Genomic DNA, 25,285 nt, shown 5'->3' on the forward strand with positions numbered 1-25,285 from the left:
GAAGAGTCTACTCTTCATCCTCCTTAGGTATCAGAGCATCAGCATATGAGGCGACTATGGCCCGTTATCAACTTTTCCTTTGGGAGAAGATAGGTAACTTGTGTGATCACCTCCCAGAGGATAAAAGAGAGGTAGCAAGAGTTCTTCAGAATGAAGCTACTGGCATCGCTCGACAACAATTGTCCACTGCTCGACACCAGGTGGACTGTCATTCAAAATCAATGATGGGCGCCATATCGTTAAGAAGACACGCCTGGCTCAGATCTTCAAATTTAACTAACGAGACTAAGTCCAGGATAGAAAATATGCCATTTGATGGGGAAGGTCTATTTAACAGTAAGACTGATGAGACGCTGGACTCCATCTACAAGGCTAGAACAACAGCCAAGAAGATGGGGTTTACTCTTCCCTCTCAGCCTCAATACCGTTCGAGAAAATGGAGACCTCCGATGCAACAGCAACAGCATCGGCCCCAATACCAGCCTCAACCTCGGCAGCAACAACAACAGCTGCAGAGGAAGAGGCCTTACCAGGGCAGATACCAGCAAGACAAGAGGCAACCCGACTTCTCTAAGAAGCAGCGTGTTTGACTCTTCGGCCCCAGATCCACTCCCTTTTGCGAACCGCCTAGCACCCCATTACCATCAATGGGAGTCAATAACAACAGACTCCTGGGTGCTCACTATCATCAATTCGGGCTATGCCATCGAGCTCGATGCCCTTCCTCCTTTTTCCGGCATGAAAGTAACGACTCCATCCCCTCCTCTGCTGCTCGAGGTACAGACCTTGCTGTCGAAGGGAGCCATTTCTCCCGTACCCGCAGAGGAAATCAACCAGGGATTTTTCTCCCGTTACTTCACGGTCCCGAAGAAAGATGGAGGTCTTCGACCGATCATGGACTTAAGACAATTGAACAAGTTCATCACCCCGAGGAAGTTCTGTATGACAACGGTTACTTCAATTCTGCAACTTCTACAGAAAGGAGTTTGGTTCGCAGTAGTGGATCTGAAGGATGCGTACTTCCATATCTCCATCAGGAAGTCGCATCAAGCTTACCTTCGGTTTTCGATCGGTACATCCCAGTACCAGTTCACCGTTCTTCCGTTCGGGTTGGCCACGGCACCGAGAGTCTTCACGAAGGTCATGGCGGTGGTATGCGCCCACCTAAGGCAGAAAGGCATTTACGTTTATCCATACCTGGACGATTGGCTCCTCGTAGCGGACAGCAGCGAGGCGCTCCAGTCGGATATACTAACCACCCTCAACCTGTTGGACTCGTTGGGGCTGTGGGTCAACCACGAAAAGTCCATTTTGACTCCGCAGCAGAGATTGGACTTCATAGGGGTAACCCTATCCTCTCGAGACGGGAGGGCATACTTACCGTCAACCAGGGTGAACACCTTACAGCAGTTAGCCATCGATGCCGAGAGCCGCCGAAAGGTTTCGGCATGGACAGTTCAGAGACTGTTAGGTCTGATGGCAGCTACTACGGCAGTCATCAGATTTGCAAGACTCAGAATGAGGGTATTGCAGGCCTGGTTTTTGAGGACTTTTGATCTCAGGCACAATGCTCGACGAACTTACCTTTCGATACCGAAGCAAGTGACGCCGTCTCTGAAATGGTGGTTCTTGATGTCGACTCTTCTCGAAGGCGTTCCATTCCAACAACAGGCACCTTCGGTAACGATCACAACGGATGCATCCTTAGAAGGATGGGGAGCTCATTGCAACTCCCTTACCGCTCAAGGTCGTTGGCCTCGATCACAGAGAGAACAGCACATCAATCACCTCGAACTCCTGGCAGTAGAAAATGCAATAAAAGCATTTGCACAGTTGATCGAGGTCCAGAATGTCTTGATCGCGACGGACAATACTACCGTAGTGGCATACATCAACAGGCAGGGTGGAACAAGATCACACCCCCTGAACCGTTCTGCACTCAGGATATGGAACTGGTGCATAAAGAGAAGGACTTACCTGACTGCAATCCATGTAGCCGGCAAGGAGAACATCATTGCGGACTCTCTCAGCAGGTCCTTCCATGTCGACCACGAGTGGGAGCTCGATGTCGAAGTCCGAGAAAGTCTTTTTCGGTACTGGGGCCGCCCTGCTGTCGATGTCTTCGCTACCGAGGACAACGCAGTCTGTACCAAGTTTTGCAGCAGGGCAGGAAAAGGAAAGCGCTCTCTAGGAGACGCTTTCACCAGGATTTGGAGAGGTTTGTACATGTTTCCTCCCTTTCCACTTTTGACAAGAGTGATAGCCAAGATCCAGATGGACAACTCCAATTGCATCCTGATCACACCGTGGTGGCCTCGACAGACGTGGTTCTCTCACGCCCTTCGGTTATCGAGAGGGGATTACATCAGGCTCCCGTCGATACCGAAGCTCCTGTCTCGACACCAGGGCAGGGTTCGACACTCAGATCTGTCGACCCTCAAGATGACTGCATGGAGGATAACAACCACTCCTCCTCTGGAACCAGAGTTTTGACTGTGGACCACATTATATTGGCAGCACTAAAGCCTTCCACAAGAAGATCTTATGCAGCAAAGTGGCAGAGATTTCAGAACTTTGCATCAAAAGATGGTAGTCAAATACCAGAATCTTGCCACTTAGCCCTTATCCTCAATTATTTATTGACGCTTTTCCAGCAAGGACTTAAGCTCACATCCATCAGAGTTCACCTAGCTGCGATTACGTCATTCCATCGAGGTATAGATGGTTTTACACCTTTCACCCATCCAACAACCAAGAAATTTTTAAAAGGTCTGAAGAACACGATACCATCTGTGAAAAGTATCGTGCCGCCATGGAGCCTGTCAGTTGTGCTGCAAGCACTGACACGTAAACCCTTCGAGCCCATGGCTTCGACAGACCTTAGGCTTCTTACTTTAAAGACTGTCTTTTTAATAGCCATCACATCGGCAAGACGTGCAAGTGAGCTTAAAGCTCTTAGGATAGATGTTCCATACACTATCTTCCATAAGGATAAGGTTGTGCTACGCACAGACCCAGCCTTCCTACCTAAGGTAGTGTCAACTTTTCATCTGTCCCAGCATATTACTTTGCCTGCTTTCTTCCCTAATCCAACTACACCTCTTGAGTCTTCCTTGCATACTCTCGATGTAAGAAGGGCTCTTGCTTTTTACAAAGACAGGACAGAGACTTTTAGAAGAACAAAACAATTGTTTATTTGTTATGGGGAGCCTTCTAAGGGACTCCCTGTCTCCTGCCAGCGGTTGTCACGCTGGATAGTGGAGACAATTGAATTGGCCTACTCTATTTCTAAAATAGAGTTAGTGAAACCTGTGACAGCTCATTCCACTAGAGCTGTTTCAACTTCGGTGGCCTTCACCAGAGGTGTTCCACTGACTGAAGTCTGTAGAGCCGCAACGTGGTCCACTCCATCCACGTTTGTCAAGCACTACAGTTTGGACACCCGTGCAAGGCAGGACTGCTCGTTTGGGAGGACAGTGCTCTCGGAGATTTTCAGATGATGTACCAACCCACCTCCAAAGGTATGTCAGCTTGCTACTCGCCCATATGTGTGATGCATAGAGACCACGAAGAAGAAATGCAGGTTGCTTACCTGTAACTGTAGTTCTTCGAGTGGTCATCTATGCATTCACACAACCCACCCACCATCCCCTCTTGGTGGTGTGAGACTTATAAATGACACAGTTATATTGTGGAATGTACTTTATTATTTATACTCATGTTTATGGGGGCACAATGTCGGACTCCTGTAAACTGAGGTAAGGGCGGGAACCCCATGGACATGCGCGGTAGCGTGGGGGAGGGGTTCCCGCCAAAAACGTTCCACTCAGCTATAGTAGGTTCCGGTCTGGTCTCTGCACAGGCGCAAAGCCCATATGTGTGAATGCATAGATGACCACTCGAAGAACTACAGTTACAGGTAAGCAACCTGCATTTTCTGAGATCCAAGGTCAGAAAGAGAGCTCTGACCTCGGAGCCTAGAAACTGCACTCCCCCCCGGCCCCAGTAGCCAGCAGAGTTCTAGCTACATCTCTGCACTCGGGAATGGAGTGCCAAGATGGGGGAAAGGGGGCAGTGCCAGGAAGGGGAGGAGACTGAGGAAGTTGCATTATGCAGCTTCCTAAGCTTGGCCCGGTCTCTTTCCCTCTTGCTCGGAAGCGCAGCAGCTAGACCAGCGAAATTGCCCATCTAGTGAAAATGCAGGGCAGCTGGAGCACGGAGGCGACGATCATCTCTATGCTGTGGCTGTCCTGCTTTGGATGCTCGGTAGCCTCCAAGTTCAGAGGATGCTGACTATCTTCATAGGATTGCGCCCTTAGATCATTAATTACAAGGCATCTTTTCATATTCAGTTCAGATTTCATAAGACACTTAACAGGTTTTGCCAAATTCTTTCTGTGGGTTTATGTGACTTTATCCCTCCACCAATGTCAAATGGCTTGCAGTCTAATAGATATACCTTGTGTTATTAAAATGTTTATTATTCTTTGTTGAAAAGAATACCTAACTTGAAATATAAAATCAATGGGGAAGGAGACGGTTACCCCAGTGGATATATTTTCCACCTTTGTGAACCATAACTATAGGACACGCAATGTTATTACAAAGGTGGGCAACTTGTAGGCCAAAACATCTGGAGGGACACAACTCCCATCAGCCTTAGCCAGCATAGTTACTGATGAGGGATGATGGGAGCTGTAGGCTAAAACATTGGGACGGACACAAGTTGCCTTCTCCTAGTCTACTATATCCTACATACTAGCCTCTCAGACATTTAACTCAGAGCTAATGAGCCAGTTTGTACTATCACAGGGGGAACTAAACCACGGTGGCTTATCCCCCGCTCCTTTGCATATACTAGTTGTGTGCCAGAGGGATTTGCATAATTACTCTTGGCATCACAGCTTGTTGTGCCATGTGAACCCGGCCAGGGTGGCTTGTTGGCGTTGGTAACGAGCCACCCAGAACCCATGACAGTCACATGTTTTTAATTTTTGTGAACCGCCCAGAGAGCTCCGGCTACTGGGCGGTATAGAAATGTAATAAATAAATGTGCGGGGAGGGGGGAATAAGCCACTGTGGTTTATTTCCCCCTCCATGATCCTGCGAACCTGGTCAATTTAAAGTGCTGGAAGTCACAGAGCATTGCGAGTTTATTTATTTATTTATTACATTTCTGTTCCGCCCAATAGCCGAAGCACTCTTTAAAAACATCAGATACAATTCAAGAGGGTAAAGATGTACCCAGAATAGCTTTGGGTCCTCTAGAGTGCCATAATATTATTTATTTAAGAAAATTTAATCCACCTTCTGGAGTGTACTGTCCTCACAAGGTGCTTTACAAAACTCCAAAATACACACACAAAATGCAATTACAATTACAAACAAAACAATACAGCAGCACCTAAAGATTTTTTTTCAAGTGCAGCACAATTCAGCCAAGCACAGACTGGAATATATGTATCTTCAGAGGTTGGTTTTATTTTTAAAGCCAACAGGGATGAGGCCATGCAGCAGTAGTTACAAAGTTGTTGGGCCTCTACTGAGTATCCCTGTCCCTGGTCTATCCCAGCCTAATGGTACTTGTTGGTGGGTCAGAGAGCAGGGCCTCTGATGCTGATCTTAATGCTACACTTACATAGGTGTAGGTGGTTCTTCAGATAACATGGTATAAAACTATTTTGGGCTTTTAAAAGCCCAAAGCAGCACCCTGAATTGAGCCTAGAAATGAGTAGGCATCCATTGTAAACACTACTGAATATATTTTTTATTTTTGTATTTAAAACATTTGTATTCTGCCCTATATCACTAGGATCTCAGGGTAGTATAATAAGATGTGAGCAGATAGCTCCCCGCAAGTTGCTACCTTGTAGCTGTCATATTCTGAACCAGTTACAGTTTCTAAACCATCTTCAAGGGCAATCCTGCGTAGTGAATGTTACAGTAATCTAACTTGGACATACCTTGGTCAGCTTTTTCAACATAGGGCCACAGCTGTTCATAGAATCATAGAATAGCAGAGTTGGAGCCTACAAGGCCATCGAGTCCAATCCCCTGCTCAATGCAGGAATCCACCCTAAAGCATCCCTGACAGATGGTTGAATCAACCCACGCTGGTAAAAAGCACTCCTGGCTGCTCGTCAGCTGTATCTCCATAGGCAGTGCTGAGTCCTTTAAGAAGGAGTGTGACCCCCATCCAGAGCCCATTCTAAGCCTCTGTCCAGATTAGCAGCTTTCCCAGCTCTTAGTAGGGAGAACGCTTTTATTCTGAAACGATACCAAGAAATGTAATATGGTTTATATGATTTCAGGCAATTGTATTCTTAAAACTTTCAAATTATCCATAATATATATGCCGGCATGAAGTGTATTCAGGTTTGTTTTTGTTTTCTTCCAAGGCCACCTGTGATTATTTCCACATTGGAATGACAGCCAGTGTGGTGTAGTGGTTAGAGTGTTGGACTGGGACTTGAGTGTTCTGGGTTCTAGTCCTAACACATCCATGAAGCTCAATGGGGGACTTTGGACCAGTCACCAGCTCTCAGCCTCACCTGCCTCACAGAGTGGTTATGAGGATAAATTGGAGAGGAGGAGGACCATGTAAGCCACCTTGGGTTTCTTGCAAGAGGGGAAAAGATGGGATATAAATTTAATAAATAACTAACATTTATTTTTCTTGAAATTACGCTGTTCCCCAGTATCCATGTAGAGTTTAAAAGATTAGCTAAGGAGGGTTATTCTTAAAGACTTGCATATTTAAATTACCATTTGTAGATTATCCTGTTCTGTAGTATGGTCTGATCTTTCTAGCTACAATCCTATTTTAAAACAACTGTTCACTTTGAGTTCTTGGATCCATACTTGTAGCTCACTCTGAATGCATTAGGGAGGAATTATTTCATACACACCCATCTTTTGTGAAAGTGTTGTCCTGTGTTTTGAGTATTAGTGATTACCTTATGCGTGGGCTGGAACTAGTTTGCAGTGACTGCCCTCACTTTGTGTAATGCATTCAACATGCAGCTCTTGTGACATTCTTCTTGGGGTGTTCCAGGAAGGGTTTTGAAAATGGAGTTGTGGGTATCTTTCAATGCAGGAACTATAGAGGGACTCTAAAACAATGGAGGTACTAGATGGTCCAAGAGCAAGTAAGCAGGTGTTGTCTGTGATCAAAAAGTTCCCATTCCGATTATTGTTCTTATCCTTTCTCTTAGTTTGGGTTACATTTCTTTAGTCATTCGTGGATAGAACTGGAAAATTATTATTATTATTTATTATTTATATAACACCAACAATGTACTTGTAAAATATGAACAGGAAGCTTTTGTGCCTGTCCCAGCCATAGTACCTATGCAGACTCCAAAACTCAAGATATTCCTTTGAGATAATGTAAGTTGCTACAGCTAAGATTCGTGAACTCTCCACCCTCATACATTGCATTACTCCTGTTACGGTGATGGTCCCTTTGGGAGAAGGAAGTGTCTAAACATGACAACTGAGTTAGCCCTTAGCTGCTAGGCAATGGGGGGAAAATCAGTGGATTAACTCCATAACAGAAAAGTGTGATACTGCTCATGCACTCTCTTGCTTCAGTACTGTTTTCATATGTCTTGAATAGCTAAGCTCTTCCACATGCCATTGTAGATGGTTGGCATAAGCAGTCACATGGATGGGAAAGTAATAGGCACACAAAAACTCAAGGTATTTTAAAAGGATGCTCCTTCATATTGGGGTAACATGAACAGTTAGTCATTTCAGACAGCCTAATTGCATTAGTGATTAAGCTATCTAATACAAATCAACTGGGTGCTGTTACATTTCCTAGTAAAACAATGTGTCGGCCTTTTGAAGAGAGGCATGTACTTCTTATTACCTATTTCAAATTGATGCTGCCTTTAGACTGTCTTTTCTAGTTCTGTTACTAATTGTCTGCCAAAATAACTGAGTCCCCTTGGTGTCTTAAGATCAACTGTGTACTTTATTTATGTAGGCTTCGATTCTGACAATTCTTCTGGGGAATTTTCAGAAGCAATTCATAAAGATGATGTGGATGCTGACCAGAGCAATAGGACTGGAAAACACAATGGAGATGGGCCGGTACAAGAGAATGGAATCAAGAAACACAGGTATTCTCCAGAGCAGGCTGAGTTAATAATTCATATCCAGATCATGTTTTTGCGGGGACTTCTGATAAGAACAGTCTGACAACCCAGCAGCAGCTGTAGATTGTGCAATTCTCCCCCCCCCCCAAATGACAATTCTTAGTGGGCCCTAAAGATAAATGGAGGTGGGGAATTATAGTGCTAAACAGCAAAAAAAAAGTCTTATATACTTAATCTTACTTAATAAATAAATTGGAGAACCATCACCTGGTTTTGTGGAGGCAATCATTACTTGCTATAGACAATCACATGAGTTTCAAGGCTGCCATGCCATATGAACAGGCTCAGAGAGGCCTTGCTTACATTGCTGGCTGTTAGCTTCAGTTCAAAAAGGGGAATAATAGTGTTCTTGTCTAGCCTAACTTCATTGTCGAGACTTCATCTTGCGTTCTGCATTGTTAGTACTAGCACTGCAACCATACATATATTTTTCTTGGAAATAAGTCTTATTACTTGGAATGTATCTTTAATATCCAATAAATAGCCACATTCACAATCTTAGAATCACTTTCCATGTAGTTCCTTCTGGGTGTTTTTAACAATTTGAGGGGCCAGGTGATAATCAAAGTAGGTAAGTGGCCAGGTGATAATCAAAGTAACACGACCTCATAATTTTGCAAAGTTCAGATGTAAGTACAAGGTGCTGGAAGAATCTTGGAGAAGTTATTGGAAGGTTTGCAATAGGTGGCTCTCATATTTGCATCTGTCCTTGCAAAGCTATGCAGCTACTTGTCTGCTATAGTAAAGAAATGCCCAGCTGGATTTGGTAGGGAGCATTGCACGTGATGCTTTTATAAAAAGGTTTTCATCAGTGGTATTAATCTGTTGGTTTATTCTTCCTACAGAACATCATTACCTGCCCCAATGTTTACTAGGAGTGATTTCAGTGTCTGGAGTATCTTAAAAAAATGCATTGGACTGGTAAGTTACTGTTGCATACCGGCTTGCCTGATGGTTCTTGTAAAAAGTTACATCGTGATGTGGGAAAAGTCAGGTTTTCATATGCAAATTGGAAATACTGGAACATTGTGATCATTGCTGCAGATCAACAGATAGAGGAAATGTATGAGTGAAGTTGGCTGGTTTGATGCTGAGAAACTCAACCAGAACACCCACGCTGCCTTCCTAGTCCAGCATTTTGTTTGTACAGTGGCCAGCTGCAGGCAGGAAGCCCAAAAGAAGGAGAACAGGAGTGCAATGGCACACTCTCGCTCATGCTCCCCAGCAACTGGTGTACACAGGCATACTACCTCTGATACTGAAGGTAGCATATTGCGTCCAGTTCTGGGCTCCACAATTCAAGAAGGACGCAGACCAGCTGGAGCGTGTTCAGAGGGGGGCAACCAGGATGATCAGGGGTCTGGAAACAAAGCCCTATGAAGAGAGACTGAAAGAACTGGGCATGTTTAGCCTGGAGAAGAGAAGATTGAGGGGAGACATGATAGCACTCTTCAAATACTTAAAAGGTTGTCACACAGAGGAGGGCCAGGATCTCTTCTCGATCCTCCCAGAGTGCAGGACACGGAATAAGGGCTCAAGTTAAAGGAAGCCAGATTCCAGCTGGACATCAGGAAAAACTTCCTGACTGTTAGAGGAGTACTACAATGGAATCAGTTACCTAGGGAGGTTGTGGGCTCTCCCACACTAGAAGTATTCAAGAGGCAGCTGGACAACTATCTGTCAGGGATGCTTTAGGGTGGATTCCTGCATTGAGCAGGGGGTTGGACTCGATGGCCTTGTAGGCCCCTTCCAACTCTGCTATTCTATGATTCTTTGATCAGGATTAGTAGCCACTGACAGCTTTATCCTCATGAATTTGTCTAACCCACTTTTATAGCCACCAAACTTGCTGACCATCGCTTCATCATCATCATCATCCATCTTGTGGTGCATATGCTGATCTGATCTGAACAATCAAATTGATTAAGAACTGAAATTAACCAATCATCCACTACTTTATTACTTTCCCTACTGTTTACAGAGCTAATATGATACAAATTTGGCCCTTGGAACATTTGGGGCATACGTTGCAAACTAGAAAACAGGGACTCTGTGGAGATTTTCTCTTGCTATATATCGGGTTTAAACAAACAAACAAAAGCATATTTTTTTGCTGATATAATTGACTGAAGAGAAGGCCTAACTGCTGCTCACATAAAGCATTACATTATTTTTAGTTTCACATTCTTAAGAAAAACATTGATTGGGTTTGGACAACATAACTCATAATGGGTAAATTAAGCCATAATGGTTTTTTTTTTAACCCACAATGGTTTATTTAGCCAAAATAACCCACTCTGGTAACCATGGGTCATTGTGTCATGTGGATTATTTTGGCTGGATACATAGCTGTGCAGCGAGAGCCATCAAACAGCTGCTGCTGTGCTGTTCACTGGCTTAATGATTAGGGACATGGTAAAGGGACCAAGTTAGCAGTGTAGAGGAGGCAGGCTGTGAGCTTTGGTCCTGATTAAATAATAATAATAATAATAATAATAATAATAATAATAATAATAATAATAATAAATGATCCTGCAACCCCCCAAGGCATTATAGGCTTCTTCCACATTTTGGTGCGCCTCGGATTTTCACTGCTTTCACATTTAGTGCTAGGTTTTCATAATGTATTGGGTGCCTCCTTCGTAGAGGAGGCATGGTATGAAGTTTGGTCCCGATCCTACAACCTCCCAAGGTGTTATAGGCATCTCCTCTTTTTGGTGCACTTGGGATTTCCACTGCCTTCAAAGTTAGGGCACGGCATTTTCATAGTGCATCAAGTGCCTCCTTAGTGGAGGAGGCTGGCTATGAGGTTAGTTCCCAACCCTGCAAAGCCCCAAGGTTTTCTACCACCTCCTCCTTTTGGAGGACTTGAGAATTTTGCTCCTCTGGAGTAAATGAGCAGCGGTTTGATGGTGGATCAGGTGCCTCCTGACCAGGGGAGTCAAATTGCACACAGCAGCTTAATAAACTAGTCACAGTAGCTTACTTGTCTGATCAAGTGGGGAATAATAGTAGCTTGTTTTCAAAATAAGCTACGGTTAGTAACTTATTAACCCAGCGGTTCTCAACCTGTGGGTCGGGACCCCTTTGGGGGTCGAATGACCCTTTCACAGGGGTCGCCTAAGACCATCAGAAAACACATATTTCCGATGGTCTTAGGAAACTGTATTGACTGAACTATGTCATGTATCATCTTTTGTATTATTAAAGCTATTGTTATGTATTATTTTCATTAGCAAACCATCCCAAGACAATGGATCGTGTAGAGAAGAATGAAAATAATTTTGTGGTTGGGGGTCACCACAACATGGGGAACTGTATTAAAGGGTCGCGGCATTAGGAAGGTTGAGAACCACTGTATTAACCCATCACTGCTTAAAGTGACGTCCGAATGCAGCTATTAACTGTTTAGAGTTTCAACAGCATGAGGCTTTGTTGTGATAATGCAAAGGTGTCACCTTTTATTTTAATTGTTCTGCCTGCCCATTTGTCTGCTACTTAGTTAGCAGCCCCTCTACGTTGATTTTTATCTAATCCTGCTTATTTGATTTTCTACCACACTTCTACATATTTTTCATAATTAGATATTCATATTTTTAATGTTTTTTTTTCCTCTTTTATTGTTTAGGAGTTGTCTAAAATTACCATGCCCATTGCCTTCAATGAACCCCTGAGCTTCCTCCAACGAATAACAGAATATATGGAACACACATACCTCATTAATAAAGCATGCTGTCATTCAAACCCTCTAGAAAGAATGCAGGTAATGTCTTTTCTGTATCTGCCTGATGGCTATCTCCTCTTCTCCCTCAAATTGTGCGCATTAAGAGAACTACCTCTCTGTATGGAGCTGTGAAAGCAAAAGGGAGCTTATATGAGTATCCTGATAGGTATATCTCCCAGTTGATTATTCATTGCCAGTGTTCAACGATCGATGCAAGATTCTGAAGTAGTATTATGAGGAGGCATCCTGTTCAGAGGAGGCTCAGGGAGAGTAGCTGTAACGGCTTTTCAAAATCTGTGTAAATCCTGGTATATCTCTGGAAGTCTTACCTTGAACCTAACTTTGTAACAATATACCAGAAGTAGCCATATATAATTTGAAATTCTTGGGTAGAATATTGCTGTCTTATTAACCCCAACAACGTTAGTCAACATAATGTAGGGGTCAGACATGGCCATCCACACAGCGCTAAAACATATGCAAATACAGCACTCAAAGGGGTTAAACGAAAGATTGCATTTCCACTAGCAACTGTTTATGCCTGCTTAGGGACGCTTTCCTCGTACTTTGAGAATTGTAGCCTAAAGGGAAAGTGATAGCAGCACATGAAAATCAGTAATAAAGTAATTTCCAATTCTGGATTGTCCTCTATTTTGCATGAAGACTCCTTATCCCTATGAATCTTGCAGGCTGTTGCTGCTTTTGCTGTTTCTGCTGTAGCCTCTCAGTGGGAGAGAACTGGTAAACCATTTAACCCTCTCCTTGGAGAAACATATGAATTATTCAGGTAAGAATACAGCTTTTATGGAACATTGTTTTTTGCTTTGGGATACTCTTAGTCTTTACTCACTTCAGCAAAACAAGTTTATCTAGGTGCATACATTCAATTTGGCCTTTGTTAATGTATACTACTTTTAAGTATTAGCCAAACCTCTCTGTGATGAATTTCTGTTATGATGTTGGACCAGCTGCTTAAATGTTTAGAAATGTCTCATCCTGAGGCACAATGCGATGCTTATGAAGCCCAAGGCCTATCAGGGCTGATGAATGAATTGAACTATAATTCTCCAACCAGTGGAATCTTTGCTGTCTTTTAGGGCATTTCTGTATGGGTTCTGGGAGTTGGGGGATTTTGCATTCCCAGTCTCCATAAAGCATATGTCTACACATGGCTTGGTCTAGGCTTAACTGCTGGTGTGATTGAAACTTGCAGTGTTGGTGCTCAGAGGTCCTAGCTACTAACAGATAGTGGCCTGGTTCAGGCAACACACTAAACCATGCTGCTTAACCACAAAATGGTTAATGGAATGCATTCCGTTAACCATTTTGTGGTTAAGCAGCATGGTTTAGCGTGTTGTCTGAACCAGGCCAATGTGGGGTCAGGGGATTGTTCTTTTTCCACTACTGGAGGAAGAGAGCAAGTGGACTAGAGTAGCAGCCATTCACATTTGGTTTTCTGTCATTTGGTATGACTTTCATTTATACTGATCATCACTTTTTCTTATTTCTAGGGAGGATTTAGGTTTTAGGTTTATTTCTGAACAGGTCAGCCATCATCCACCTATCAGTGCATTTTATTCAGAAGGCTTAAACCAGGACTTCATTTTTCATGGTTCGATTTACCCTAAACTAAAGTTCTGGGGAAAAAGCGTGGAAGCGGAGCCCCGGGGAACAATAACGTTGGAGCTCTTGAAGTATGTTTTAACTTTTCTTCTGCTAGCTATGTATTGCTTTAAAACGATCCCATTTTTTTTAAAAAAAAAATGGTGTTTAATTATCTTACCTGGATTGTGTGTGTGCTCATGAGCACATGAGTTTATATAATTCAAGGTGGTTTTTTCCCAGTGGACCAAAAGATGAGGTATTAAGCACATATACACACATTATCGCATATGAATATGTTGAAGTGTTTTGGAGGGATCCCATGATCATATGTCTGCAACTTTGGGCCTCATTTTCCCCGTTTAGGCAGCTGACATTTAATAAAACAAAAAAGTGATTTTTTTTTCTGCCTGGCAAACTGTTGTGAGGTGTGTGTTTAACAACTCTGAAATATTACACAGTTATTACTGTTTTGGACTCTTGATAATAAAGGAATTCAAAATAGGTATCAATTGATTCAACAGTTTGGTAATTTGCCTTGTTGAATACCAATAACAGAATGGACAAACTAGCATTGCTAGAATAAAAAAAGCTTTAACCTAAGATAAAAAAACATGAAGTAGCTTACGAGCCTGGCAGCAAGAAAAATTCCACTGAGAGATATGTGTAGCCAGAGCACGAGATATAATGCTTAATCCTTTCCTTGGCTACCATTCCTCCATTCAAAATCCCCCCCACCCGGATTTTCCTTACCTGGGTTTGAAATGCATGGGTATTTAAAACCCCACAGGGGAAATGCCACTTGAAGGAACAACATGGAGGGAAGAAAGGATTAAATTCCCTTCACTGCTCCAATTGCACCTGAGGCCCAAACGTAGCATTTTGAGAACCAGACCAAACTTGTAATCTGGGCTCCATATCAGAAGCATACCGCAGTCCTGCCATGAAATAAAAGTTTCTATTATAGTTCTGCTGTAACATTTGTGCATTATTGAAATTAACCCCCCCCCCATTTTCTGGGCTTTTTATTGCAAAATAATGTTTTTCTTTTTCTTGCAAGTTCACACTTGACAGACAAGAAAGTTAGGTGGAGTTTGCTTCTTTTAGTTCTCTTTATATAATCTCCTTGTGTTTCTGGCTGCTTGATTTGTATTTATAGTCAGATTTAGCACTAAAGCGTGGATGTGAACTACATGCTTACTCACAAAAAAAATTGGGCTCTGCCCGTGAAATCAATATCCCAGATGTTTATGGTGTTTTGTCCATCCCACCAGCTGTTTATGTGCATGGAACTCTGGGACTGGGTACATAGATGCGGTTAATAAGTTTCCATAAATATCCTCAAGCATAAACTATTATAGACATAATCCCCCTCTCTTGCATCATATTGGAGTTGTAACCTGGCTGAGGTGCAGCGCTGCTCTTTGGGCTCTGGTAAAGTGTACCCTTGCTTCTAAATCAGTCAAACTGCAAATCACTCCAGTAGTCAAAGTGCTAATCAATAATAATTTCACTCCTTTTTTTACTGATTAGGCCAGTGTCATATGTTAGTGCACTTAGTCTTTAAACAAATAACATCTTGATATAGTGCTATAAGACACGTGTTAAAGTAAGCATTATTACTTTGTCACTGGTGGTTCTGATTCTGAACATACACACATACATCCTCAGACATACAATCACTCACTGGACAGAATGGAGCCAGCAAGTGAAGTGTTGTGCATATCACACTGCATTACTAATACTGGCACATCTTGCAGAAATCTTTCCTGCTTAAAGCCGCCCCATAACTAGAAGAGACATAAAACCATAATTAATTCAAGGGAATAGAACAGTCCAAAAGAGAATGTTTTTGGTGAGATCTGTTTGATACAGAAACTCTGTAGTTCTCAAGAAAAATTAATTCCACTTTATCTGCTATATGTCACCTTTTTTAGTGACCTCAGACACTTCTGATGTAAGAGAACAGACTTTCAATCCTTTAAGGCTCTATGTTCTGTATATTACCTGGGAGTATGTCTGATCTAACTCATCAAGGCTTACTGAACTCAATCGGATTCATTTCTGAGGAGACATGTATAGGATTACACTGTAATACTGTTTCAGATAGAATTTTGAACATTTATATTCTGCTCTAGCATGAGCTTCGTGTGGCGCAGGGTAGTAAAGCAGCAGTTTCTGCAGCCGAAACTCTCCCCACGGCCTAAGTTCGATCCCAGCGGAAGCTAGTTTCAGGCAGCTGGCTCGGGTCGACTCAGCCTTCCATCCTCCCGAGGTCGGTAAAATGAGTACCCAGTTAGCTGGGGGAAAGGTAATAACGGCCGGGGAAGGCAACGGCAAACCACCCCGCTATAAGGCCTGCCAAGAAAACGTCAGCGAAAGCTGGCGTCCCTCCAAGAGTCAGTAATGACTCAGTGCTTGCACGAGAGGTTCCTTTCCTTTCCTAGTATGCATGCTGGAGCTGTATTATTATTTTTATTTATTTATTTACTCATATAGCACCATCAGTGTACATGGTGCTGTACAGAGTAAAACAATAAAATAGCAAAACCCTGCCGCATAGGCTTACATTCTATGTGTGCAAAGCCCAGCTGTATCTAGAGTTCAGAACCTAAGTGCCCAACTAGTTCAGCATCCTATATCTAACAGTGGAATCAGATGCTTCTGGAAGTCCACAAACAGGGCGATAGCCCTTGGCTCCTGTATCTGGTATTGAGAAGCCTTCGGCTTCTGAATGTGGCTACTGAGGGATCTATCCACCATGAAGTTATCTAGCTGGCTTTTAAGGCAATCCAAGCCAATGACCACGGCCACATATTGTCGTAGGAAAATTCATAAGGTAAAATTATGTGTTATGTGAAGTAGTTCTTTGTTCTGCATCTACTGCCAGTTAGTTTCACAGGATGACCCTGAGTTCCAAAGAGAAAAGTCCTCTTTCCATTTTCTCCACATCATGGACAATTTTATATGTGTGTTCCCCACCCCCGTTGAATCACCTTCCTTCTGAATTAAAAGGACTTGGGCACGTTAACCTCTCTTTGTAGCCTTATGAGTCTACAGGTCAGCACAAGGGTTTCTTAAATTCAATTTTTCCATTCATCTGGGACAAACAGAGCACTCTAGCTCTTGAAATATTCAGCACTAATAATGTTGCTGAATATAATATCTTGGCCAATGAATCAAAAGTCATTAACTTATTGAGGAACATGCCAGAAAATACATCAGAAGCTCTTCAAAGAACAGAAGTGGGAGCTATCAAAGCCAAGACAGCCACGGCAGAATTCAGAAAATAATTAGTAGCTACGCCCTCTTGTAAGCTCCTTGCCCTGCTAGCGTTACACCAAATATGAAAAAAGACCAATGAATTTGGGTGGGGTAACGATTACAGGAACAGACATACTGTGAAGGATTAAGTTTGAATATTGAGGACCTGGATTCATCTGCCTCTCTACTGCTGATTGCCTCCACTGAAAGTTGCTTCCTGCTGTGTATATTGGGCTCCTGTTATGTATATTTGCATATAATAAGCAGTTTGGCTTTGGGTTCATTTAGCTAATGTTATGCTGTGGGCAAAGCCAGTATATTTTGGGATAAAATGGTAGAGATTTTCAGTTCTAGATGGTATGGTTAGAGGTGAAATCATACGTTGATGAAGTTTAAAATGTATCAAGGACTTCAGTGCTGGTGTGGTGGCAGGAATTATTATTATTATTATTATTATTATTATTATTATTATTATTTATTTATATAGCACCATCAATGTACATGGGGAATGTAGGACTATGGAGAGAAAGAACCTAGTAGAAGTACACATGCCTAAAGGTGTTGGAGAAATCAGAAATCAAATGAGTTTGGATTTCTATGAATCTGATTCATGGATTCCGCAGTGGACCAGTTTTTTCTGAGTCGCACGGATTCTGTGGACTTGTGGACTGCTTTTGTGTGTGTGTGTGTGTGTGTGTGTGTGTTACTTTCTGGAATTTAATAAAAATGTAGTCATAGAAATAAATGTCAAATAAAAAAACGTGCTGTCCAAAAATGCACGTTTCCCTCATAAGCTAAAGCATGCAAATACACATTTTGGGTGGTGAGATTTGCACATTTGGGAAATTGGTGGTGGTGGGGGGAATCAGTTCCACCAGTGAGCAGATGATGAAACAAAAGATACCTGACAATCCAGAAAACACAGACAGGACGTCTTTTACAAAATCTGTACATCCCTACACATGCCTATCTACCGATCTACCCCAACCATCCTTCAGTGTGACCCCTTAGCAGGCTCAACCCACATTACGAACATAAGAAGAGCCCTGCTGGATCAGACTAAAGGTCCATCTAGTCCAGCACTCTGTTCACACAGTGGTCAACCAGCCATCGGCCAGGGACCAACAAGGCAGGACATGGTGCAACACCACTTTCCCACCCATGTGCCCCAGGAACTGGTACACATAGGCTTATTGCCTCGAATACTGGAGATAGCACACACAACCATCAGGGCTTGTAGCCATTGATCGCCTTCTCCTCCAGGAATTTATCCAACCCCCTTTTAAAGCCATCCAAATTGGTGGCCATCACTACATCATGTGGTAGTGAGTTCCATAATTTAACTATGCGCTGTGTGAAGAAGTCCTTTCTTTTATTTGTCCTGGATCTCCCACCAATCAGCTTCATGACATGACCCCGGGTTCTAGAATTTTGAGAGAGGGAGAAAAATGTCTCCCCACCCACATTCTCCATACCATGCATAATTTTGTACACCTCTATCATGTCTCCCATCAGATCCCATTCTCAAACCTCCTTTCCTTTATTCAGTTGCTTATTAGCCTCCCATCAGTTCAGAACATTGCACATTTTCAAAAGCTAAGATGGGTATCACAGAGTGCAACATAAAGTGGAATTGTTCCTTAGAAGATGATTTGGAACAGTTAGACCCATTTCAGCTCCTCTTATTTTGAGTTGGTTCTCAGTTTTATTTCCCTGGCATTTGATCTGACTCTTCTCTGTTCCCCACAGAAATAAAGAAGCTTACACATGGACTAACCCTACCTGCTGTGTACATAATGTAATTATTGGCAAGCTCTGGATAGAACAATATGGAACAGTAGAAATTATAAATCACAGGTAATTAGAATTTATACCAAATTGTACCTTCTAAAAAAGTTTAAAAGCGCCATTGTGTATATATATATTTTAAATCCATCTCACTGGATGGTCTAATCAGTTTGATAGTGGTCATTGGGGGAATAGTTCGGTGATAATGATTTGTTTGAGTGGGTGTAAATCTTGGGTGGGTGGAGGTGTGCTTGTTTAAGAGATCTTCTATTTCTGGGAGAGTGCCTGTTGAGAGCGTCTCTCTTGACATGTTCCTTGGTACAGTAAAAACTGTAAAGATTTCTCTATTTCAAAAAACTGTATGGGGGTTTCTCCCTTAGAGCCTCTCAATCCTTCTGGTTGCTAGCTGTATGTAGCTGGCAGCAGAAATCCTAATTTCCTCATTCCCTATATCAGCACCCTTTCTGCAATTGGTCTCCTGGGGGTTGCTGGCTCACAAGAGAAACTCCCCCTGCTCTGCCCAGTATCAGATCGCCGAAGGCATTTAAGTTCTTGAGCCCTAATGCAAGAATGCATCCACAATTTTTTAAAAACTGGCATCAGACTGCCTGTTGGCCATTTAGCCAAGCAAGCCAATATCCCCTCTTGTCAATGACCTTGTCAGTTTCATCCCGCACTTCAGTGTTTCCTTTGCTTGTTCCCAAAGGCTGCTTCTCCTTCTGCTGAACTAAGAACACCACCCCTAAAACCCCTGCAGCTGTCAGCTGCTTTCAGCTCCCCTGCCCACTTCGTGTTTGTCACTTCCCTCCACTGGTCTCCATAGTTGTCACATATACATAGAGGTTACAAAGTAGTGAGCAGGATTGCTAAGCTTATACAAATTTCAAGGTAGAGCAGTAAAACTAAGGAGAAAATTGCACAAATGTTACGGCAGAGCAGGAAAACAGAAGGGGAAAGTTTTGCAGACGTCAAGGCAGAGGAGTAAAACTGAGGGGGAAATTATTCAATTTCCTAGCAGCACACGTACTTAAGACCAAAAAGAAAAGGAAAAAAAATTGCGAATGCATTCAGGACGCTCTTCTGGATGCATTCAGGACACCCCAAGATTTGAATTGGGGTGGGGAATTAAAAGTTCCACCCCAAGGCAGAGGACGCTGAGAAGGGAGGAGGCAGAATGGCAGTGGCAGTAGTGAGATGCCAAGGGAGCAGAAGGTTTTTTTGCTGAACTTGCCGTCCGGCTCTCTAGTCATTCCTGACAACCCACAATAAAATAGCCCTTTCAGATTCGAACGTCACAATAAGCCAAGCTAAACAATCGTATTTTAAACCATGGGTACCCAGGGTGACTCGTTAGTTAAAACAATGCACAATGGAAAAACCACTCTCGTTCACCTGTCATGCAAAGCCAGCCACCCATGATAGTGACCCACTGGGGCTTAGTGTGACGTGGGAACCAGTTCAGAGGCTACAGCCCAAAAAACACTTCTTTATGTCTGGGTGGTCTTGTGCCTGCATGTTCTTCCATCCTGCCTCCCCTCTCACACCCTGTCCCAAATAGCAGCACAGAGTATCTCAAATAGTTTTTAAAACTTTCAGCGAGTGATTATGGTGATCAGAACACAGTAACGTTCAGAGATCACATGTCGGGAAGGGGAGTGGATTTGTACAGGAAAACTGTGCTGTTTAACCTGTTAACTTACTTTCGCCCCCTTTTATAGTACTGGAGATAAATGTATCCTTCACTTTAAACCATGTGGGCTGTTTGGTAAAGAGCTTCACAGAATAGAGGGCTACGTTCAAGACAAAAAGTAAGTGTTGTGTGTGTTTACTTATTCAGTAGTTGAGCTCTAGTTTGAGCTAGGGTGGGCTGTACAGACATACTTACCCACAGGATATGGTGTGTGGGGTGGGGAGGGTCTGTTATGGAGCAACTTCTTCTCCCCACTACCAAGTAAGCTTTCAGCTTTTTTTTTTTTTTTAACACTAAAAATAAATCAGGAATCTTACAGTGGCCCAGTTCACACAACACAAGGGTGGTGAATAAGTTGTGGTGGTGATTAATAGGCCATCCAGGCTCTGTTGTAGGGTTGCTGGGTGATTTGGTAAGCACATAATGACAAGCTGAGCCCAGCAAGGGCAATTGTGAGGGTGGTTAATAAGCCAGCCAATCAGGGTGTGACCCTGTTCAGATGACCCGCTAAGACACATTATTTATGCATTTTGAACTAAACATTATGGTTTAATATAATAGCCAACTGCCAAGGTTCTCTCCAGCCGATTGGCAGAAGAGTGCTGTCTTCAAGCCTGTTGAGACCTTAAGGCTTGAAGAGCATAAGAACTGCCCTGCCACGAGGCTGGGAAGTCTTCAGGACCGGTGAGAGAAGAGAACTTGGGGAGAGGACTGCTCTACCATCCACAGCGGCCTGCTGCTTGTGCCACTGCTCCGCCCACCTCCCAGTTTCATTGATTGCAGAGTGGAGCCAACTGCCAAGGTTCTCTCCAGCCAGTTGGCAGTGAGGCTTGCAGAGCATAAGAACTGCCCTGCCATGAGGTGGCGGGCCGCCCTGGTCAGGGTGTTCCTGAAGGGGGTGCGCCCCTTTGGGTTGCCCTGAGAGTGAGGATGATTCTCTGTTTCTCTCTCCTCCCTGGGCTGTCAACTCGCTGCTTGTTTAACCATTACCTCGGCTGTGTGAGAAGAGTTTCCCTGAGTGAGAGCAGGGATCTCATGGGAATTGATATAATTACTTCTTGTGTCCTCCCCACCCTGAGTGAGAGACAGAGGTTGGAGGCTTCACCTATTATAGTTGCTTCGTCTGCCCAGAGTGAGAGGCTGTGGTACTTGAAGCAGGAGGCTCCCCTGTGTGAGAGCCAGGGGGAGGAGTGTGGCCACACATCAGGTAGTAGTAGAATTAGCAGTTACTTAGGGAGGGAGATTGTGTGTGTGTGTGGGAAAGCACTTTATCGCTTAGTTGGTAGTAGCCTGATGTCCATCTGTGACTAGTGGCTGGTTACCACAAGTGAGAAATGTGACTGTGTTGTTTGTATGGCTGAGTGTGGGTTTGAATGGTGAGTGAGCGCATAGGTGGTGTAAGTAAAGATGTTCTTGGGAAGCCATGATGTAGGGACACATGGAGGGGGAGCCACTATTCCAGTGATTTGGGGCAGAAGGAGATATGGCAGGAGGAAGGGGTTGCAACATCAGCGTAGAACAGGTTTAAGGTGTCTTCACACTGTTCCCCTTCTACCCTCCTCCTCTAGCTCTCATGTACCTGGTAGCTCATCCACTGAGCCCTCCTTCCTTGTGGTGCTACTCTTTAATGCCAGGTCAGTCCTCAATAAGACCTCTCGTATTCATGATTTAATCCTGGATGAGAGGGCTGACCTGGCGTGCATTACTGAGACTTGGGTGGGTGGGCTGGGTGGAGTTGATCTGACTCAGCTCTGCCCATCTGGGTACTCAGTGCAGCACCAACATAGATTGGAGGGATGGGGCGGGGGAGTCGCCGTGATTCATAGATCTTCCATCTTTATCACCAGGAAACCACTCCATCTTGGAGCAGGCCTTGAGGGTTTGCACCTGGTGTTGGGCCAGCGAGACAGATTGGGGATGCTGCTGGTATACCAACCACCCTGCTGCCCGGCATCCTCTTTAGCCAAGCTGGCAGAGGCAGTCTCGAGTGTGGTGTTGGAGGAACCCAGGACGGTGGTTCTGGGCGACTTCAACTTTCATGCTGAGGCTGTCTCTGGAGCTCTGGCTCGGGACTTTATGGCCTCCATGACAACCATGGGGCTGTCTCAGTTTGTCATTGGCCAACACATGAAGCAGGGCATACCCTTGATTTGGTTTTTGCTCCAAGCTGTGAGATGGATAGTCTGAAGATTGGGGGGGGGGGTGTCCAAGTAACCCCATTGGCATGGTTGGACCATTTCCTGGTGAGATTTGAACTCACTGAGTTACTACCCTCCTGCAAGGGTGACAGACCCATTCGGATGGTCCGCCCCAGGAGACTGAAGGAATCCAATGGATTTCTGAATGCTCTTGGGGATTTTCCAGTGGAGAGAGCTGGTGATCCAGCCGAGGCCCTAGCCTCACCGTGGAACGGTGAAATGCGGAGGGCCATCGACTTGATCGCACCTGAGTGCCCTCTTCAGTCCTGTAGAGCCTGCTCTGCTCCTTGGTATATATACTAAGGAGTTGCGGCCAATGAAACAGGCTGGACATTGGCTAGAGCGCAAATGGCACAAAACTTGAAGCGAAGATGACCGAGCATGCTGTAGAGCGCATAATCGTGCCTATTGCATGGCAGTGCGGGCAGCAAAGAAGGCTTATTTTGCTGCCTCCATTGTGTCCACGAATAGCCGTCCAGCGGAGCTCTTCTGGGTCTGGGGGCTGCTAACATCCTCCCCAGCAAATGGGGCCCTGGCCCCGTCGAGGACTCGCTGTGACCTTTTTGCATCACACTTTGAGGACAAGATCACTTCTCTCAGCGAGCTTGACGTTGTTGATAGTGCAGCTCCAGTTGAGGTGTCCTCTGCCACCATCTGCCCGATTTTGTGGGATCAGTTCCAGTTATTGCGGCCTGATGATGTGGACAAGGTGCTTGCAGCAGTGCGACCGACCACTTGCCCTCTCGATCCCTGTCCCTCCTGGCTTATAAAAGCAAGCCGAGGGGGTCTGACTGGGTGGGTCCAGGGGGTGATAAATGCTTCCCTCCAGGAAGGGGTGGTCCCTGCTGTCCTTAAGGAGGCAGTAGTGCGACCACTCCTGAAGAAGCCCAACCTGGACCCGATGGTATTAGGCAACTATCGCCCAGTTGCAAACACACCTTTTTTAGGGAAGGTACTTGAGAGGGTTGTGGCGGAGCAACTACAGGCACTCTTGGAGGATACTAATTATCTAGATCCTTTCCAATCTGGGTTCCGATCTGGTTATGGGACTGAATCAGCCTTGGTCGCCCTGATGGATGACCTTTATCGAGAGAGGGACAGGGGGAATGCAACCCTGTTAATCCTGCTCGATCTCTCATCGGCTTCTGATACCATCGACCATGGTATCCTCCTGGATCGACTCCGTGGGATGGGCATCGGAGGCACTGTTTTACAGTGGTTCCGGTCCTACCTACGGGGTCGTTTTCAGAGAGTAGCATTGGGTGACCAGTCCGCGGCCCCTTGGGAATTGAGCTATGGAGTTCCGCAGGGCACCATCTTGTCCCCAATGTTATTTAACATCTATATGAAGCCATTGGGAGCGGTCATTAGGGGATTTGGAGCTAAATGCCATCAATACGCTGATGACACGCAGCTCTATCTCCCTGTGACAACTGAATCAGGTGAGGCTATGCAGGTCCTGGACCAGTGCCTAGACTCAGTAATGGGCTGGATGAGGGCCAATAAACTGAGACTGAATCCTGGCAAGACGGAAGCCCTGTGGGTTAGTGGTTCCCAAGTCCGGGAGACAGGCTCATTGCCTGTTCTGGATGGGGTTGAACTGCCTCTGAAAGATCAGGTTCGTAGTTTGGGGATACTCTTAGACCCATTTCTGTCGTTGGAGGCTCAAGTAGCCGCCACGGCTCGGAGTGCCTTTTACCATCTTTGGTTGGTTCGCCAGCTACGGCCTCTCCTGGACAGGGATAGCTTGGCCATGGTGGTACAGGCATTGGTAACCTCAAGACTGGATTACCACAACACGCTCTATGTGGGACTGCCCTTGAAGCTGCTCCAGAAGCTGGAGCTAGTGCAGAATGCTGCAGCTCGGCTGTTGTCTGGAGCTGCCCCTTTCCAGCATGTAACTCCTCTGCTGAGGGAACTGCACTGGCTGCCTATTCGCTACCGGGCCAGGTTTAAGGTTCTTGTACTTGTGTACAAAGCCCTAAACAACTTGGGACCAGGATACCTGAGAGAGCGCCTTCTCCCTTACCAACCTGCCCGGTCACTGAGGTCATCCGAGGGCCTGCTCCTGGTGGTTCCACAGAAATCCGTCCTCTGATTGGAATCCACCAGGGGAAGAGCCTTCAGCGTGATGGCTCCCCTCCTGTGGAATTCCCTGCCTCTGGAGGTCAGGCAGGCGCCAACCTTGTACTCCTTTCGGCGCCTCCTGAAAACATCTTTATTCCAAGAAGCCTTTCCTTAATATGCAGCCTTGAATCTCTGTTTTTGCTTCTTTTAAATTTTGTTTTAACTGTTTTATTCTGTTTTTATTTTCATTTTATCTTGTACACCGCTCCGAAATTTTTCAATGGGGAGCGGTATATAAATACTCTAACTAAAATAAATAAATAATATTTCACGTGAAACCATTCCTAATCATGGTGACTTACATAACCACGGTTTAAACACACTCACTAACCATTTCGTTCAAAAGAGTTAGTGGCTTAACCATGGCTTAGCGTGTTGTCTGAACAGGCCCTGTATCAAAAATAAAATGCTTGTTCAGCGCACACACATATATTACAAGAGGCATTGCTCCAGGCTGATGGGAGCTGGGTTCATGATTGTCACTAGGGTTTGATTTCTCTCAGGAACGTTGTACATCTGACCAAAATGACCAAAATGATCAACCAGGATGATCAGGGGTCTGGAAACAAAGCCCTATGAAGAGAGACTGAAAGAACTGGGCATGTTTAGCCTGGAGAAGAGAAGATTGAGGGGAGACATGATAGCACTCTTCAAATACTTAAAAGGTTGTCACCCAGAGGAGGGCCAGGATCTCTTCTCGATCCTCCCAGAGTGCAGGACACGGAATAAC

The 25,285-nt window shown here is 44.5% G+C and overlaps 1 protein-coding gene across 3 annotated transcripts in view; it reads left to right on the plus strand.

Moving 5' to 3' along the window:
- OSBPL2 (oxysterol binding protein like 2) overlaps positions 1-25,285 on the plus strand; it is a 79,584-nt gene that overhangs the window by 43,317 nt on the left and 10,982 nt on the right. For all 3 annotated transcript variants that reach the window (XM_063146855.1, XM_063146864.1, XM_063146872.1), the window contains 7 exons: positions 7,991-8,126; positions 9,008-9,083; positions 11,791-11,925; positions 12,576-12,673; positions 13,398-13,580; positions 18,502-18,609; positions 20,259-20,348. In XM_063146855.1, coding sequence (XP_063002925.1) covers positions 7,991-8,126; positions 9,008-9,083; positions 11,791-11,925; positions 12,576-12,673; positions 13,398-13,580; positions 18,502-18,609; positions 20,259-20,348 — 826 coding nt within the window. The remainder of the gene's footprint in view (positions 1-7,990; positions 8,127-9,007; positions 9,084-11,790; positions 11,926-12,575; positions 12,674-13,397; positions 13,581-18,501; positions 18,610-20,258; positions 20,349-25,285) is intronic.

Source organism: Elgaria multicarinata, chromosome 1, assembly GCF_023053635.1.
Source record: "Elgaria multicarinata webbii isolate HBS135686 ecotype San Diego chromosome 1, rElgMul1.1.pri, whole genome shotgun sequence".
Lineage (NCBI taxonomy): Eukaryota > Metazoa > Chordata > Lepidosauria > Squamata > Anguidae > Elgaria > Elgaria multicarinata.